The following is a 15,920-nucleotide window of genomic DNA, read 5'->3' as shown; positions in this document are numbered from 1 at the left end:
TGGCCCCTCAAAACTATTCCAGCCACATCTGCCCTCCAAAATCCAAATACCTCTCTTTCCATTCTGAGCCTCACCATGTACCCATACAGCAGATTATGGCCACATATGGGGTATTGCCGTGTTCAGGAGAAAATTTGTAACAAACTGTGGGGGGCTTTTAATTCTTTAACTACTTGCAAAATTAAAAATATGGCGCTAAATGGACGATACATTGTGAAAAAAAAGTAATTTTTAATTTTTACGTCCCAATGTTAATAAAATCTGTGAAACAGCTGTGAGGCCAAAATGCTCACCAAACCCCTAGATAAATTCTATGAGGGGTGTAGTTTCCAAAATGGGGTCACTTTTAGGGGGTTTCCACTATATTGATATTTTAGGGGCTCTGCAAATGCGACATGGGACTTGAAAAATATTCCAGCAAAATCTGTCCTTCAAAAGCCAAATAGCGCTCTTTCCATTCTGAGCCCCGCCATGTTCCCATACAGCAGATTATTACCACATATGGGGCATTTCCGTGTTCAGGAGAAATTGTTTAACGAACTTTATGAGCTTTTTCCCCTTTATCCTCTTGTGAAAATGAAAAATTTGGGGCTAAATTGACAGTTTATTGGAAAAAAAGTAATTTTTCATTTTCATGCCCCAATGTTAATAAAATCTGTGAAACAGCTGTAGGGTCAAAATGCTCACTATACCCTTTCATATGTTCTGTGGGGGGTGTAGTTTCCAAAATGGGGTCACTTTTAGGGGGTTTCCACTGTATTGGTACTCTAGGGGCTCTGCTAATGCGACATGGCACCTAAAATTATTCCAGCAAAATCTGCCATCCAAAAGCCAAATAGCGCTCCTTCCATTCTGAGCCCCGCCATGTTCCCATACAGCAGAATATGGCCACATATGGGGTATTGCCGTGTTCAGGAGAAATTGTTTAACAAACTGTGGGGGGCTTTTACTCCTTTATCCCCTTGTGAAAATGAAAACTTTGGGGATAAAGTGACATTTTAGTAATTTTTCATTTACACATCCCAATGTTAGTAAAATCTGTGGAACAACTGTAGGGTCAAAATGCTGACTATACCCCTTGATGAATTCTGTGAGGGGTGTAGATTCTAAAATGGGGTCACTTTTGGAGGGTTTCCATTGTTTTGGTACTCTAGGGGCTCTGCAAATGAGGCATGGTGCCTGAAAATTATTCCAGCAAAATCTGCTGTTCACACACCCAGTGTCGCTCCTTCCCTTCCATGCACTGCTGTGTACCCAAAAATCAGTTTACGCCCACATGTGGGGTATTTCTGTGTACGGGAGAAATTGCATAACAAAATGTGAGATGCATTTTCTCCTTTAACCCTTTGTGACTGTGTTAATTTTAGGTCTAAATGAATGTATTAATAAAAAAAATGAAATGTCTAAATTTCACTTCCATATTATGTTTATTCTTATGAAAAACTTAAAGGGTTAACAAACATCCCAAATGCTGTTTTGAATAATTTGAGGGGTGTAGTTTTGAAAATGGGGTGATTTATGGGGGTTTCTATTATATAGGCCTTTATAATTCCTTACAGAACTGAAGCGGTCCCTAAAAAATTGGTTTGGAGAATTTTCTTGCAAATCTAGAAAATCGCTGTTACACTTGTAAGCCTTGTAACGTCCAAAATAAATTAAAAGACAATCAAAAGATGATGCCGATATAAAGCAGAGATATGGGAGATAATATTTATTCATGTATTTGGGTGGTATGACTATCTGCCTGAAAAGCAGAGAATTTCACATTTTGAAAATTGCAATTTTTTCCAAATTTCCATCAAATTTCCTAGTTTTTTTTATAAATAAATACAAAAATATTGATTAATATTTACCACTAACATGAAGTATAATGTGTTACGAAAAAAACAATCTCAAAATCATTTGTGTAAGTTAAACCGTCTCAAAGTTATTGCCATTTAAAGTGACACATGTCAGTTTTGAAAAAAAAGGCCTGGTCTTTAACATACTTTTGGGCCTGGTCCTTAACCGGTTAAATGTAGTTTGTATATGAATCTGAGTTTGAACATGAGTTTTAGGTGCAAATATGTGTTTTAGTGCATTTTTTAAAAAAAATGTTTTGTGTTTTTCACAAAGTTGCATGAAGGTGGATGTGGCTATTGATGACCCATTGAGATATATGTAATCTTCAGGTTGTCTACTTTCAAAAAATATATAGGGTTTAGGGGTTCACTTACTTTTCATGGTGTGTAATCCCTACATTTTATAGGATGATACTTTTTTTAGCATTTCCAGCTTCAAAGCAGATTTTTGTTCCTTCCAGTTCTAGCAATTTTCTGAAGACACGTGCATGCGGGTTCAGGCCATAGTGATATGAATGAACGCAGTATGTCTTTTTTGGAATATGGGATGGAAATCCATGCAAACACGGGGAGAACATACAAACTCCTTGCAGATGGTTTTTTGCCCTTGGTGGGATTTGAACACCAGGACTACAGCGCTGCAAGGCTGCAGTGCTAACCACTGAGCCACCGTGTGGCCCCAGCTAATATAAATTTATTTGCATTTTTTCATAAAACATTCAATTTAAATCAAAATTGCATGAAGGTGCCTGTTCGTATACAGTACCAAGTTGCATTGAGACAATGCTGCAGGTGTCTACTTTAAGAAAATATATAGGTATGGGGGGGTCGGATGCTTTTTTAATGTTGCAATTTAGCTTTGATTTATCCATCTCAAAACTGTGAAAATTGCTCGGGCTACTGGAGGTGCAAAGTTTCCAGAGACCCTTGGCAGCGAAAAGGTTAAGTCCCCTATTCTCCCGATCCCTAGAAATACCAGCAGTCAGCCCCAGCAAACTGACACTTATTTCCTATTCTGTGGAAAGGAGAAAGGAGTCTGTAATTTGCGAACCCCTTTAATGTCAATTATACTGTAGCACAGAACATTGATTCTTTCATATTTTTGAAAGCTTTTTCTGTGTTGTGTTTTGTTCTGAGATATCATTCAAGACATCAGTATCAGTTAAGCCTTAATACATGTGTACACTGATGAGTTATTACAATAAAGCCACCTGCCTAATATGTGTAGATCCAGACCTATGTCACCAAAGCAGCTCTGACCTCTCAAGCCATGGACTCCACAAGACCTCTGTAGGTGTCATTTGGTATTTGACAATAAGGTATCTGTGGTATATCTTCTAAGTTCTGTAAATTGTGAGGTGCAACCTCAATGGATCAGCCATGGTTTTTCAGATGTTTAGTTGGATTGAAATCTGGGGAATTTGGAGGATATGAAAACACCTGTTACTCCATGTCTTCTTCATTCATTTAATGCTACAGGGGGAATTATCCTGTTAATAGTGGACACTGCCAGTAGGGTATACAATTGTCCTGAAGGGGTGTAGATAGTCAGCATCTGTGTTTAGGTAGGTGGTATATGTCAAAGTAACACATGACTTGAACAACAGTCTATAGTTTCCCAGCATAACATTGCCCAGTACATAACCCTGCCTGCATGTTGGGGCCATCTCTTCCCTAGACAAGCACCATGCGCACACTTCTTTATCAGTAGCATTTACTGTTTAGTAAAGCCAACCCCACCATTCTTAAAGAGGACCTGTCAGCATGTTCAAAATTTTAAATGGTATACCTTATTTGATTGCCGCTGTGCCCCTGATGTCCATACGATATGGTCCTTGATAGCGTTTGTTCTCCAGTTGAGTGTTAACCTTTTATTTTGTTAAAGTAAATGTCACCTCCAGTAGAACTGCAGATTACAGATAGCGTCCACTTCTCGAACTTCGACAAACTTCTAACTTTACTGAGATCCCTCCTCAGTGCTGGCTCACGCTGAGTTCATCCCAGTCCCTTCTGAATGCTAGTTCTCTTGGGACAGACCACAAGGAGTCTCCTGCCTTTACAATTTGGGCACTGTTAGGGCTAGTTCACACAGGGGTAAGGAGGTGGATTTTGACAGCAGACTTCGCCTCAAAATCTGTCTCCATACCATGATGGTCTATGAAGACTGCTAGCGTTCTATTTTCCGCTAGCGGCTTGTCGCTGCTAGCAGAAAAAAGAAGCGAGCTGCCCTTTCTTCAGGCGGCTTCCGTGGCTCGCTGAGCCCGCAGCTTCCGCCTGACGGCAGCAACCTCCGGAGTCAGCCCATTCATTTGAGCTGACTCCGGAGGGGGAAGCCGCGACGATCGTGGCAGGCGGGTTTTGACCCAAGAGTGACGCGGGGAGCCACGTCACTGTCGGTACCAAAATCTGCCCCACCGCCCCCCGTGTGAACGAGCCCTTAGGGCTGATTGGATCCTTATGCTTAGAAGTTTTCCTGTTTACAGGAAGTTTTTTAGACGGTTTCCCTGCTACTTTCAATCTACACCTTACAGTAGCCATCACTATAACATAATAAATGTTATTCACTTCACCTGTCAATGGTTTTAATGTTACAACTGATCAATGTTTATCTTTTTAGTGTATATATTTTAGTCTAATACAAATACAATAAAAAAAAACCCTTAATAAAACTTTTCTTTTTCAAAAGTGTTTACCTGGATTACCAGGGCCACCTGGGCCACCAGGATTACCAGGACTGCCTGGAAGACCAGGTTCAGGAAATGAGGGCCCTCCAGGGAAGGATGGTAAAGATGGAGAACCTGGAAAACCTGGGCCACAAGTAAGTACTTAAATTGTTCTTGTTATTATTGAACTACACAGCTTAAATATATTTTTTGAATATGCCTGAAACTCACCGAGAACAGTTTGGGGACCAAATATATGCTGATTAATTATAGGGTGGATTTACTAAAACTATAAAACTGCAGTAACATAGTTGCATAGTAGATGAGGTTAGAAGAAGACAGCAGTCCATTAAGCCTCATTGTTCTTACTGTGAAGAATCCCCGTCTAAGTTGCTGTTTAACTTTCTCTTCTCCAGAAATAGAGGATGTCTCCTTGTCACTATCACTGGCCTAGGATTAAAAAGATCATTATAAAGTTCTTTGGGCTATTCCTTCACATATTTGTACATTATCAGATCTCCCCATAGACATTTTTTTTATGAACTGAATAACCCCAAGTTTGTTAATCTATCATTGTACTCCAATCCACCCATTCCCCTAATAGTTTTGGTTGCCCTTCTTTTTCTAATTCGATTATGTCTTTCTTGTATATTGGGGCCTTAAATTGCGCACAATAGTCTAAGTGTGGCCGTACCAGTGATTTGTATAGAGGCACAACTATGTTCTGGTCATGAGAATCTATACCTCTTTTGATGCATCCCATTTGAATTAATGCTGCTGGTAGCTTCATAATCACTAACACTTAATCTCCTGTTTCTCAAAATTTTTATAAGGAAAAAACATCTTTGTAGCGTGTTAGCCAGTGGATATTACATACAAACAATTGAGAGTCTTCATTAGTTGATACCTTTTTAATGGCTAACTTAAAATGATGACAGATTGCAAGCTTTTGGGATATCTCAGTTCCCTTCCTCTGGCATAGTTTAAACACAATTTCTGAAGGATGCATATTTATGCAAAAAGAGACACATAGGAATAGAATGTTTGGTGGGAGAAAACATTTTTGCAATCAAGATCATAATATCATCAATGACATGAAAATTTTGGTTCAAAAATTATCCCCCATCACTGCCCTCACATAATACATCACATCACTGGTTTACATACAGTATGGGGGAGCAGTGAAGAGGTCACTGTTTGAGGGAGGGGGGGGATCAGTGAAGTGGACACTGTATGGGAAGGAATAGCGAAGGGCACACTGTATGGGCCATACAGTGGTCCTTTCACTGGTCCCCTTTATAGCAGTATTAGGTCAGTACTTACCTGTGTGCTGTTGTGATGATATGTGCTTCGTCAAGAGACCATATATCAGGAAGTATACTTCTAGTGTGGGAAGGAGTGATGAAACGGGTGTTTCATATAATTAAACCTTGAGCAGGGAGAATTAAAAAAAGCTAATTTATTATCATTATTATTGTTGTTGTTATTTATTTCTAATAAAACATTGCTTTGACCTCAAATCTTTCATTTTTACAATGGATAATAGAAAAAAAAACTTTTTTTCCCAGTATTCCATATGTGGTTATTTGGAATATAGTGAAACCGACCTTAATAATTATTATAATTCTGCAGTATAAATATCCTCTATGTAGCCTTAGTGTGTTAACACAAACACAGTTCATAGAAATAAAGAGATTTTAAGGCCTTGATTTTATAATTTTTTTTTTAATGTCAGGTATATAGATGCCTATGTCATGCCACAAAGAAACCCCCCCCCCAAAAAAAAAACAAAAACCTCTGTTTTGAGAACTGCATACCCCAGGTTGTTCATAGACATTGTGAAAAATGGGTTTTGATATTGAAAAAAATATTTTTATTCCAATAATATGTTTTCTTTTCATTCTTTTTTTTGTTTTGACAAGGCATTTTGGGGTAGAGGGATAATACTGAGGTGCATGTTTGGCATAAGGCCCTTTGAGCTAAATGTGTGTCTCAATCCCAGATCCACACTTTGTGCACCACACCAGTAGATTTCCATTCTGGCACTGGAACCTCTGACAGATATATTAAGAGGCCACAGATCCCCTAAAGTATCAATACAGAATAAGTGATCAAAAGAGATCAGATTTCAGGAAATACACTAATACTCCACTGGTGTTTCATAGAATTAAACATTGGGAAGGGAAAATAAAAAAAGATAATTGCTTCAATACCAAATATTTATTTTCACAATGGATTATAGAAAAAGAACTCCACATTAATTTATACATGAATAATATTTATTGTGATTAAAATGTACCTTATATTAATTTTTGACTTGCTATTTTATAGGGCTTGCCTGGATCACCTGGAAAAAATGGTGTAAATGGACTTTCTAGTCAGAAGGGAGCAAAAGTAAGTGTCATAATGATCATAAGAGCTGCATAGTTTAGGTAGATCATTTTGCACTCATAGAAAGCGAGAGACCATAGGAATGAGGATGAAGTTCTGCACTGTGCTAGGACTGTCCACTGTGTTCATACTTTCAGTTTAACACATGTAAGCCGATGGCTGGTCAGATAATGGAGGGGGTGTACATCTCACCCAGACTACTAAGGTGGGTGAGATGAGAAAACTCCAGTAGGAATGTTTGTTCTCAGCAGACAACTTTCGTCTGCTGAGCATTTTGGTAAATGCTCAGTATTGGACTGGATTTTTAGGAATGGCAGGTAGGTTGATAGTGGGACCTGTCATTCCATCCCCTCCAGTCCACACTTTGGGGATGTATCGGCAGCTTCTTAGCTGCAGAGAATCTGCTCATCAAGGGAGCTTAAGAAGTCAGCTCCAGCAGCAGACTGTGGGCAGAGCTTGGCTGGAGAGCCAACTGAGAGGTCATATTTTTGGAGCTGTGTCCTGAATGATTCTACTGGTTTTTGATTTCTGCTATTATAAGTGAGGTAACCTATTCTATGGTTAGTTAGAGCCTAGCCAGATACGTATTTATTTTTGTATTATTTCCTTTTGTTTTGGACTAAAGAATCTGGACTTGTGTGTCTATGCCACCCCACCTAGCAACCCCATACCCTGACACACAGTAAAAAGCAAAAACCTACACATATACTGCCATAATTCACTGGTTGTCTAGTCTGATTGTGAAGCACTATCTTACTGTCCTAGAGTTTTTTGTTAAAATGTCAGAACCATTGTTGCAATCATGTAATCAGTGCAGGAAAATCAGTGGATAAAAAAAAAACAGTACAGGAGTCAGGTTAATGGAGGTGGAGGAAATAATCGTGCTACTGTAAACCCAACCACCTCTGCAAGTAACAATAAAAATGTAGGTGGTAACCCGGTCTTGAGAACACCTCTAGTATCAATAAGGTTGTTGTAGTTCTGAGAATAAAGAATTCTTGACTACTTGGCTAGTTTAGCTCACAGCAAAATATTTAATCTGACAGGAGTGATTTAGTCACATTGAGTCATGGCCAACCATGTCTTCTTCACTGACACTGATCCCTAGGCACCTGCAGAGAATGGTATTCTTCCTAGTCTGAGTATTTCTCTTGATGAGTTGGATGAAAACAGCCACTGTACTGGATATGGAGGAGACAAAGACATGAATGTGGTGGTGGAGGTAGTATTGGTAAGGGGTGAGGTACAGATAGTCATGCTAGTCGGGGTGCATGGGGGAAATCTCAAGGTGGAAAGTATGAGAGTATGCAAAATCACATGATGATAAAGAGTCAGAAAAGTGGTGGGGAAGATGATGACATTGCTGATTATATGGACAGGAGTTGCAACCGGATCAGGGTGACAAGATTGCATCCGAGTAAGTGGGTCCGATGACAATTCCAGCTGATGCACAGTCCCAGTGATAGCAGTTATGAGTTGTCAAATCCTATGTAGAAATTTTTTTGTGCATTAACAAATGACAAATCCATGGCACTGTATAAGATCTGCCAGCAGAAAATTATTCATGGCTGTCCAGGCAAAGCAGAAATATGTACCTAGTCATTCACCTGTTTTGCACCTGCTCAAGTTACTTAGTGGATTCTGCTGTGTTTTGCAAATTGATGGCATGTCCTTGCCCTCAATAGACATTCACAATGTAGTAAGGAAAGGCACGGGGGAGAGGGAGGGAAAAAATGTACAGCCCACTGCCAGAAAAATATCGTTATATTTATGGAAAAGTTAACTTGGATAACACTCACATTCCTGTGTATAAGCAGCGGTGCACAGAATAAGCCCCTCAGTCCAGGGCGCTCCTGGGCGGAACAATCCTTGAAAAGTAAATCCAGCAACCGGTCACTTCTTTAAAAATCTTTCATTTTATTAGCATAATTCCATTAAAATTGCATGATGTACAACATCTAGGTGACACTCCTTCGATGGACATAAGAACAGCTGACGCGTTTCGGAAATTATTTCCTTATTCAGCTACGAATAAGGAAATAATTTCCGAAACGCGTCAGCTTTTATTCTGTCCATCGAAGGAGTGTCACCTAGATGTTGTACATCATGCAATTTTAATGGAATTATGCTAATAAAATGAAAGATTTTTAAAGAAGTGGCCGGTTGCTGGATTTACTTTTCAAGGATTGTTCCTCAATAGACATTACCTACCTATCATTATTTCTCAAGGAAAGCTGTGCCTGCCTTATATAGCAGTGTGTCAGAGAATGTGAGAATGTGGGTCATTCCTCGGGAATGTCAGCATTGGGAAAGCTTTGCGTCACTGTTGACACATGGAGTAAAAAAATATGGGCAGGGACAGGCCTACACGGTGACCAAAAACAACCTCACGCACTAATACATCATTTGTGGGAATGTCCTGCCGAATCTGATATATCTTTGGGACGCATTAAAGACACATTAGGAAAAGTGAACTTTGTAGGCAGTAATTCATGCTGCATATAAAATTACATTCCCTACTGTGACTTTAAAGGGGTATTCCCACGTCGCATACTCACCAGTCTTCGCTGCTGTAAAATCTTTTTTCTTCCTGCTTTGTTGCGTCATTGGTGGGCGGGGTTACATATGCAAATTCAGCTGCGAGAAAACGTTGCTTCTATGCCGCTGGCCCTGCGTGTGCGCTCCCGATGCAGCTAGGCATCGGACGTACAGCCTTCACAATGCAATACAGACCTGGCATCCGCTGTAATATAGAGGCGGATGCCGGGGAGTGTAGACGCCGGCACAGGTGCCTGCGACATTGCTACGCTCCTGCCCCCCCCCCCCCCCCATAGCGATGTTGCAGGCACCTGTGCCGGCGTCTAACCCTCCGCGGCATCTGCCTCTCTATTACAGCGGATGCTGGGTCTGTATTGGCGGCCCCTTCCCCCCCCCAAAGTGTAAACTACCCCTCCTCCAGGCTCGCTCTTGTGCACTTAGCCCCTCCTCCCTCCCCCCTGAGAGCAGGCAGATACATCACTTGACTTTTGACCAGATAAGTCAAGGGCTGTGTCACCAATGAATTGAATAAAGTAATATAGTGGACAAACAAAGCAGTTTTGCTGAAGCAGTGTATTTAGGAAAAGTCTTACATTCACATTAACAAGCAGTATAGATAGCATCCTTTTGATGGGACAACCCCTTTAACTAGTCATTTCTCAATGATAAAGCAAGAACTATGAATCTCAGCTTTCATATGTTGCCAAAAAAACTGTTCAAAGTAGAGTAAAACCAGAGATATAGCCATTTGAAGGGACCCTCTCCCTTTGGCAACTGCTAAATCTGTGCATACTTGCAATATACACTCTTATCGATGTATGGGACAGACTGTCCTTGGCAATGCTTAGTTAAGGGATTTCTAGGGAAAACGCTAGAGCCTGTTTTCTACTACAAGGAAATAAATGGATAAAATAGGTAAAATATATTTATAAAGTGTGTTGCAAAAATGCTCAGCAAACACCCCCCACCCACATAATGGTAAAATAAAAAAAAAAGTCAAACAGCACATACACTTAAAGGGAGTCTGTAACTGCTCCCAGCTCCTTTATTAATCAGCTCCCATTGTGCTGTTAGTCGAATAAAAACTATATGTTTTTTATGTTTGTAAGTCCCAGTGACTGAGCACTGCTGCATCATCACTAAACATGCCCATCTTGCATTTAGCTCAGTGGGAGGATCAACTCACACAATATGCTTCACACAGTACAATATGCTCCCCACAGTGGCCCCCACACAATACAATATATCCCAAACAGTGGCCCCCATACAGTAGAATATGCTCTACAAAATGTCCCCCACACAGTAATATATGTTCCCCACAGTGCTCCCCATACAGTATAATAAACTACCAAGTGGCCCAGTGCTAGTATTATACATTGGGGTTTCCTCAGGGAACAGGAAGTAATGAAAATAACAAACACTTATACTCTCCTTTCCTTGGTATCCCCGCTCCGTCTGTCACACTCGCCACCCACCCCATCTACCATATTAAGTCTATATGAGGTTTTTTTCCTATCTATTTTTTTTTGGGGGGGGGTTGCATCTTATAGTCTGAAAAATACAGTTCATACAACTGTAACATATAAGATCGTTATGAAATAATAGATGTAATGGTCACCAAACACTTAAGATGAAGACGAACATAATTTGTACAATTTTACCATCATTTTAGAGGTTTTTTTGGGGGCTAAAGATTTAGATGACCTATCTTTTCAAATAGATCTTCAATATCAGATTGCAGCTGCTCTGACACGTGACATCACGCCAATCAGCCTCTGGCACCTGAACTTGCACAATGAACAGAGCCAGAAGCAGACTGCTGCATTCTGTGTAGTGGCTAGGCCTGCCAAGGTACTTGAATAATAACTTTATAAGATACTTCTGATTTTGTTTTACAGGGTGATCAGGGGTTAACTGGACCAGCTGGACCCAAGGTAAGCCTACTATAATGATGTGTTTCTTTGAAAAAAACTAGCTAGATAGAATTTTCTTCATTTAATACTTAAACAGTGTACAAAATATCTATTCAGTGAAGATAAATGAGTACAATTAATTTCCCGTTTAGCTTTTTTAAAGAATTATTCCCATCATGGCATATTTCACTACTTCCCCTTCTCTGTTTTTTTTCCTGCACAGCCGTGCCTTGGCCACCAGCTAAACAGGGAACTCATTTGCAGCCTCATTCAATTCTGGCCTTCATTTTAAGGAACATTGGTCCCAAGCGTTCAGATGCCTATCATAATATCTTTTTTAAGGGATGCGCTCTTTATATTAAAATAATTGACAATGAATAGTTGAAGGAGGGAAATCTTTCTCTCAGTATCTGTAAGAGTAAATTCTTAAAATATGCATTTTTCTGCAGGGTGAAGCTGGACCTCAAGGTTCCCCTGGAGCAGATGGAATTCAAGGAAAACAAGGAATTCCTGGAAGTAGAGGTCCTCAAGGACTTCCTGGGCCTCCAGGACCACCAGGGCCTGCATATGGATTTGGATATGAGGTATGATCTATTGACAATTCTCATGCAAGGCAGAGATCAGATAACACTGAACACAAATAGTTTTTGTTTGGCCAAACAAGCAAAACTGGTTCTTACCAATAGAATTTCACTAATAAGAATCTTTAAAAAGATGCTTCATTACTGTGTTAAGACTTTGAAAAAGAGTAAAGCCATATTTCCTTTCACAGATTTCAGGTACCATCATACATTATGCTTACTGGCCATCTTACATGAGTAGTCATCCATAATTATTCAGAAAAATTTTGAGTGTTTATCTAAAAGTTTTGCAAAATGGAGCAGATCATGTCAATGAATTTATCATCTAAAACAATAGATTTTCACCAGTGATTATGTAAAATATTGATTTAATGCTATAGTTAAAGGGGTTGTCCCGTCACAAGGATCCTATCTATACTGCTTGTTAATGTGAATGTAAGACTTTTCCTAAATACATTGCTTCAGCAAAACTGCTTTGTTTGGCCACTATCTTACTTTATTCATTTTTTTGTGGCCACAGCCCGCTCCTGAGTCCCACGTTCCAAGTCTACCATCTGATTGCTGCCTCCTGGATGCTACTATGCTGTGGGCTTGGCTTCCTATATCACCAGATGTTATGTGCCACCTCTGCTCGCCCCCACAAATGCAGAAACTCCACTATAACACCTCCCTCTGAGCTTAAAGGAGAGGACACGGTGTCACTGTAACACAATGTGTTTAAGAGAGTGCCAGTAAGTTTAAGACCCACTGACACTACGCCATCAATTGTTAATGTAAGTTAGGATTATTAATAGAGATGAGCGAACAGTGTTCTATCGAACACATGTTCGATCGGATATCAGGGTGTTCGCCATGTTCGAATCGAATCGAACACCACGTGGTAAAGTGCGCCAAAATTCGATTCCCCTCCCACCTTCCCTGGCGCCTTTTTTGCACCAATAACAGCGCAGGGGAGGTGGGACAGGAACTACGACACTGGGGGCATTGAAAAAAATTGGAAAAAGTCATTGGCTGCCGAAATCAGGTGACCTCCATTTTAGACGAATAGTGGATTTCAAATCCGGGTCATATGAGAATGTGAACTTTGTGACTATGAGACAGGGATAGCTGTACAGGCAGGGATAGCTAGGGATAACCTTTATTTAGGGGGGAATGTTATTAAAAATAACTTTTTGGGGCTCTATCGGGTGTGTAATTGTGATTTTTGTGAGATAAACTTTTTCCCATAGGGATGCATTGGCCAGCGCTGATTGGCCGAATTCCGTACTCTGGCCAATCAGTGCTGGCCAATGCATTCTATTAGCTTGATGAAGCAGAGTGTGCACAAGGGTTCAAGCGCACCCTCGGCTCTGATGTAGGAGAGCCGAGGGTGCACTTGAACCCTTGTGCACCCTCAGCTCTGCTACATCAGAGCCGAGGGTGCGCTTGAACCCTTGTGCACACTCTGCTTCATCAAGCTAATAGAATGCATTGGCCAGCGCTGATTGGCCAATGTATTCTATTAGCCTGATGAAGTAGAGCTGAATGTGTGTGCTAAGCACACACATTCAGCTCTACTTCATCGGGCTAATAGAATGCATTGGCCAGCGCTGATTGGCCAGAGTACGGAACTCGACCAATCAGCGCTGGCTCTGCTGGAGGAGGCGGAGTCTAAGATCGCTCCACACCAGTCTCCATTCAGGTCCGACCTTAGACTCCGCCTCCTCCGGCAGAGCCAGCGCTGATTGGCCGAAGGCTGGCCAATGCATTCCTATGCGAATGCAGAGACTTAGCAGTGCTGAGTCAGTTTTGCTCAACTACACATCTGATGCACACTCGGCACTGCTACATCAGATGTAGCAATCTGATGTAGCAGAGCCGAGGGTGCACTAGAACCCCTGTGCAAACTCAGTTCACGCTAATAGAATGCATTGGCCAGCGCTGATTGGCCAATGCATTCTATTAGCCCGATGAAGTAGAGCTGAATGTGTGTGCTAAGCACACACATTCAGCACTGCTTCATCACGCCAATACAATGCATTAGCCAGTGCTGATTGGCCAGAGTACGGAATTCGGCCAATCAGCGCTGGCTCTGCTGGAGGAGGCGGAGTCTAAGATCGCTCCACACCAGTCTCCATTCAGGTCCGACCTTAGACTCCGCCTCCTCCAGCAGAGCCAGCGCTGATTGGCCGAATTCCGTACTCTGGCCAATCAGCACTGGCTAATGCATTGTATTGGCTTGATGAAGCAGTGCTGAATGTGTGTGCTTAGCACACACATTCAGCTCTACTTCATCGGGCTAATAGAATGCATTGGCCAGCGCTGATTGGCCGAATTCCGTACTCTGGCCAATCAGCACTGGCTAATGCATTGTATTGGCTTGATGAAGCAGTGCTGAATGTGTGTGCTTAGCACACACATTCAGCTCTACTTCATCGGGCTAATAGAATGCATTGGCCAGCGCTGATTGGCCGAATTCCGTACTCTGGCCAATCAGCACTGGCTAATGCATTGTATTGGCGTGATGAAGCAGTGCTGAATGTGTGTGCTTAGCACACACATTCAGCTCTACTTCATCGGGCTAATAGAATGCATTGGCCAATCAGCGCTGGCCAATGCATTCTATTAGCGTGAACTGAGTTTGCACAGGGGTTCTAGTGCACCCTCGGCTCTGCTACATCAGATTGCTACATCTGATGTAGCAGTGCCGAGTGTGCATCAGATGTGTAGTTGAGCAAAACTGACTCAGCACTGCTAAGTCTGCATTCGCATAGGAATGCATTGGCCAGCCTTCGGCCAATCAGCGCTGGCTCTGCCGGAGGAGGCGGAGTCTAAGGTCGGACCTGAATGGAGACTGGTGTGGAGCGATCTTAGACTCCGCCTCCTCCAGCAGAGCCAGCGCTGATTGGCCGAGTTCCGTACTCTGGCCAATCAGCACTGGCTAATGCATTGTATTGGCTTGATGAAGCAGTGCTGAATGTGTGTGCTTAGCACACACATTCAGCTCTACTTCATCGGGCTAATAGAATGCATTGGCCAGCGCTGATTGGCCGAATTCCGTACTCTGGCCAATCAGCACTGGCTAATGCATTGTATTGGCTTGATGAAGCAGTGCTGAATGTGTGTGCTTAGCACACACATTCAGCTCTACTTCATCGGGCTAATAGAATGCATTGGCCAATCAGCGCTGGCCAATGCATTCTATTAGCGTGAACTGAGTTTGCACAGGGGTTCTAGTGCACCCTCGGCTCTGCTACATCAGATTGCTACATCTGATGTAGCAGTGCCGAGTGTGCATCAGATGTGTAGTTGAGCAAAACTGACTCAGCACTGCTAAGTCTGCATTCGCATAGGAATGCATTGGCCAGCCTTCGGCCAATCAGCGCTGGCTCTGCCGGAGGAGGCGGAGTCTAAGGTCGGACCTGAATGGAGACTGGTGTGGAGCGATCTTAGACTCCGCCTCCTCCAGCAGAGCCAGCGCTGATTGGCCGAATTCCGTACTCTGGCCAATCAGCACTGGCTAATGCATTGTATTGGCTTGATGAAGCAGTGCTGAATGTGTGTGCTTAGCACACACATTCAGCTCTACTTCATCGGGCTAATAGAATGCATTGGCCAATCAGCGCTGGCCAATGCATTCTATTAGCGTGAACTGAGTTTGCACAGGGGTTCTAGTGCACCCTCGGCTCTGCTACATCAGATTGCTACATCTGATGTAGCAGTGCCGAGTGTGCATCAGATGTGTAGTTGAGCAAAACTGACTCAGCACTGCTAAGTCTGCATTCGCATAGGAATGCATTGGCCAGCCTTCGGCCAATCAGCGCTGGCTCTGCCGGAGGAGGCGGAGTCTAAGGTCGGACCTGAATGGAGACTGGTGTGGAGCGATCTTAGACTCCGCCTCCTCCAGCAGAGCCAGCGCTGATTGGCCGAATTCCGTACTCTGGCCAATCAGCACTGGCTAATGCATTGTATTGGCTTGATGAAGCAGTGCTGAATGTGTGTGCTTAACACACA

General features: G+C 42.1%; 1 protein-coding gene across 1 annotated transcript in view; it reads left to right on the top strand.

Annotated features, from left to right (window-relative positions):
• The window catches only part of COL15A1 (collagen type XV alpha 1 chain), a 257,018-nt gene that overhangs the window by 153,933 nt on the left and 87,165 nt on the right, over positions 1-15,920 (top strand). The window contains exons 13-16 of the mRNA XM_075271081.1: positions 4,528-4,659; positions 6,836-6,898; positions 11,332-11,367; positions 11,796-11,930. Of these exons, the coding sequence (XP_075127182.1) occupies positions 4,528-4,659; positions 6,836-6,898; positions 11,332-11,367; positions 11,796-11,930 (366 nt within the window). The remainder of the gene's footprint in view (positions 1-4,527; positions 4,660-6,835; positions 6,899-11,331; positions 11,368-11,795; positions 11,931-15,920) is intronic.

This window comes from Leptodactylus fuscus, chromosome 4 (genome assembly GCF_031893055.1).
Source record: "Leptodactylus fuscus isolate aLepFus1 chromosome 4, aLepFus1.hap2, whole genome shotgun sequence".
Lineage (NCBI taxonomy): Eukaryota > Metazoa > Chordata > Amphibia > Anura > Leptodactylidae > Leptodactylus > Leptodactylus fuscus.
Note: the sequence above shows the minus strand (reverse complement) of the source record. Positions and strands in the feature narration are given on the sequence as shown.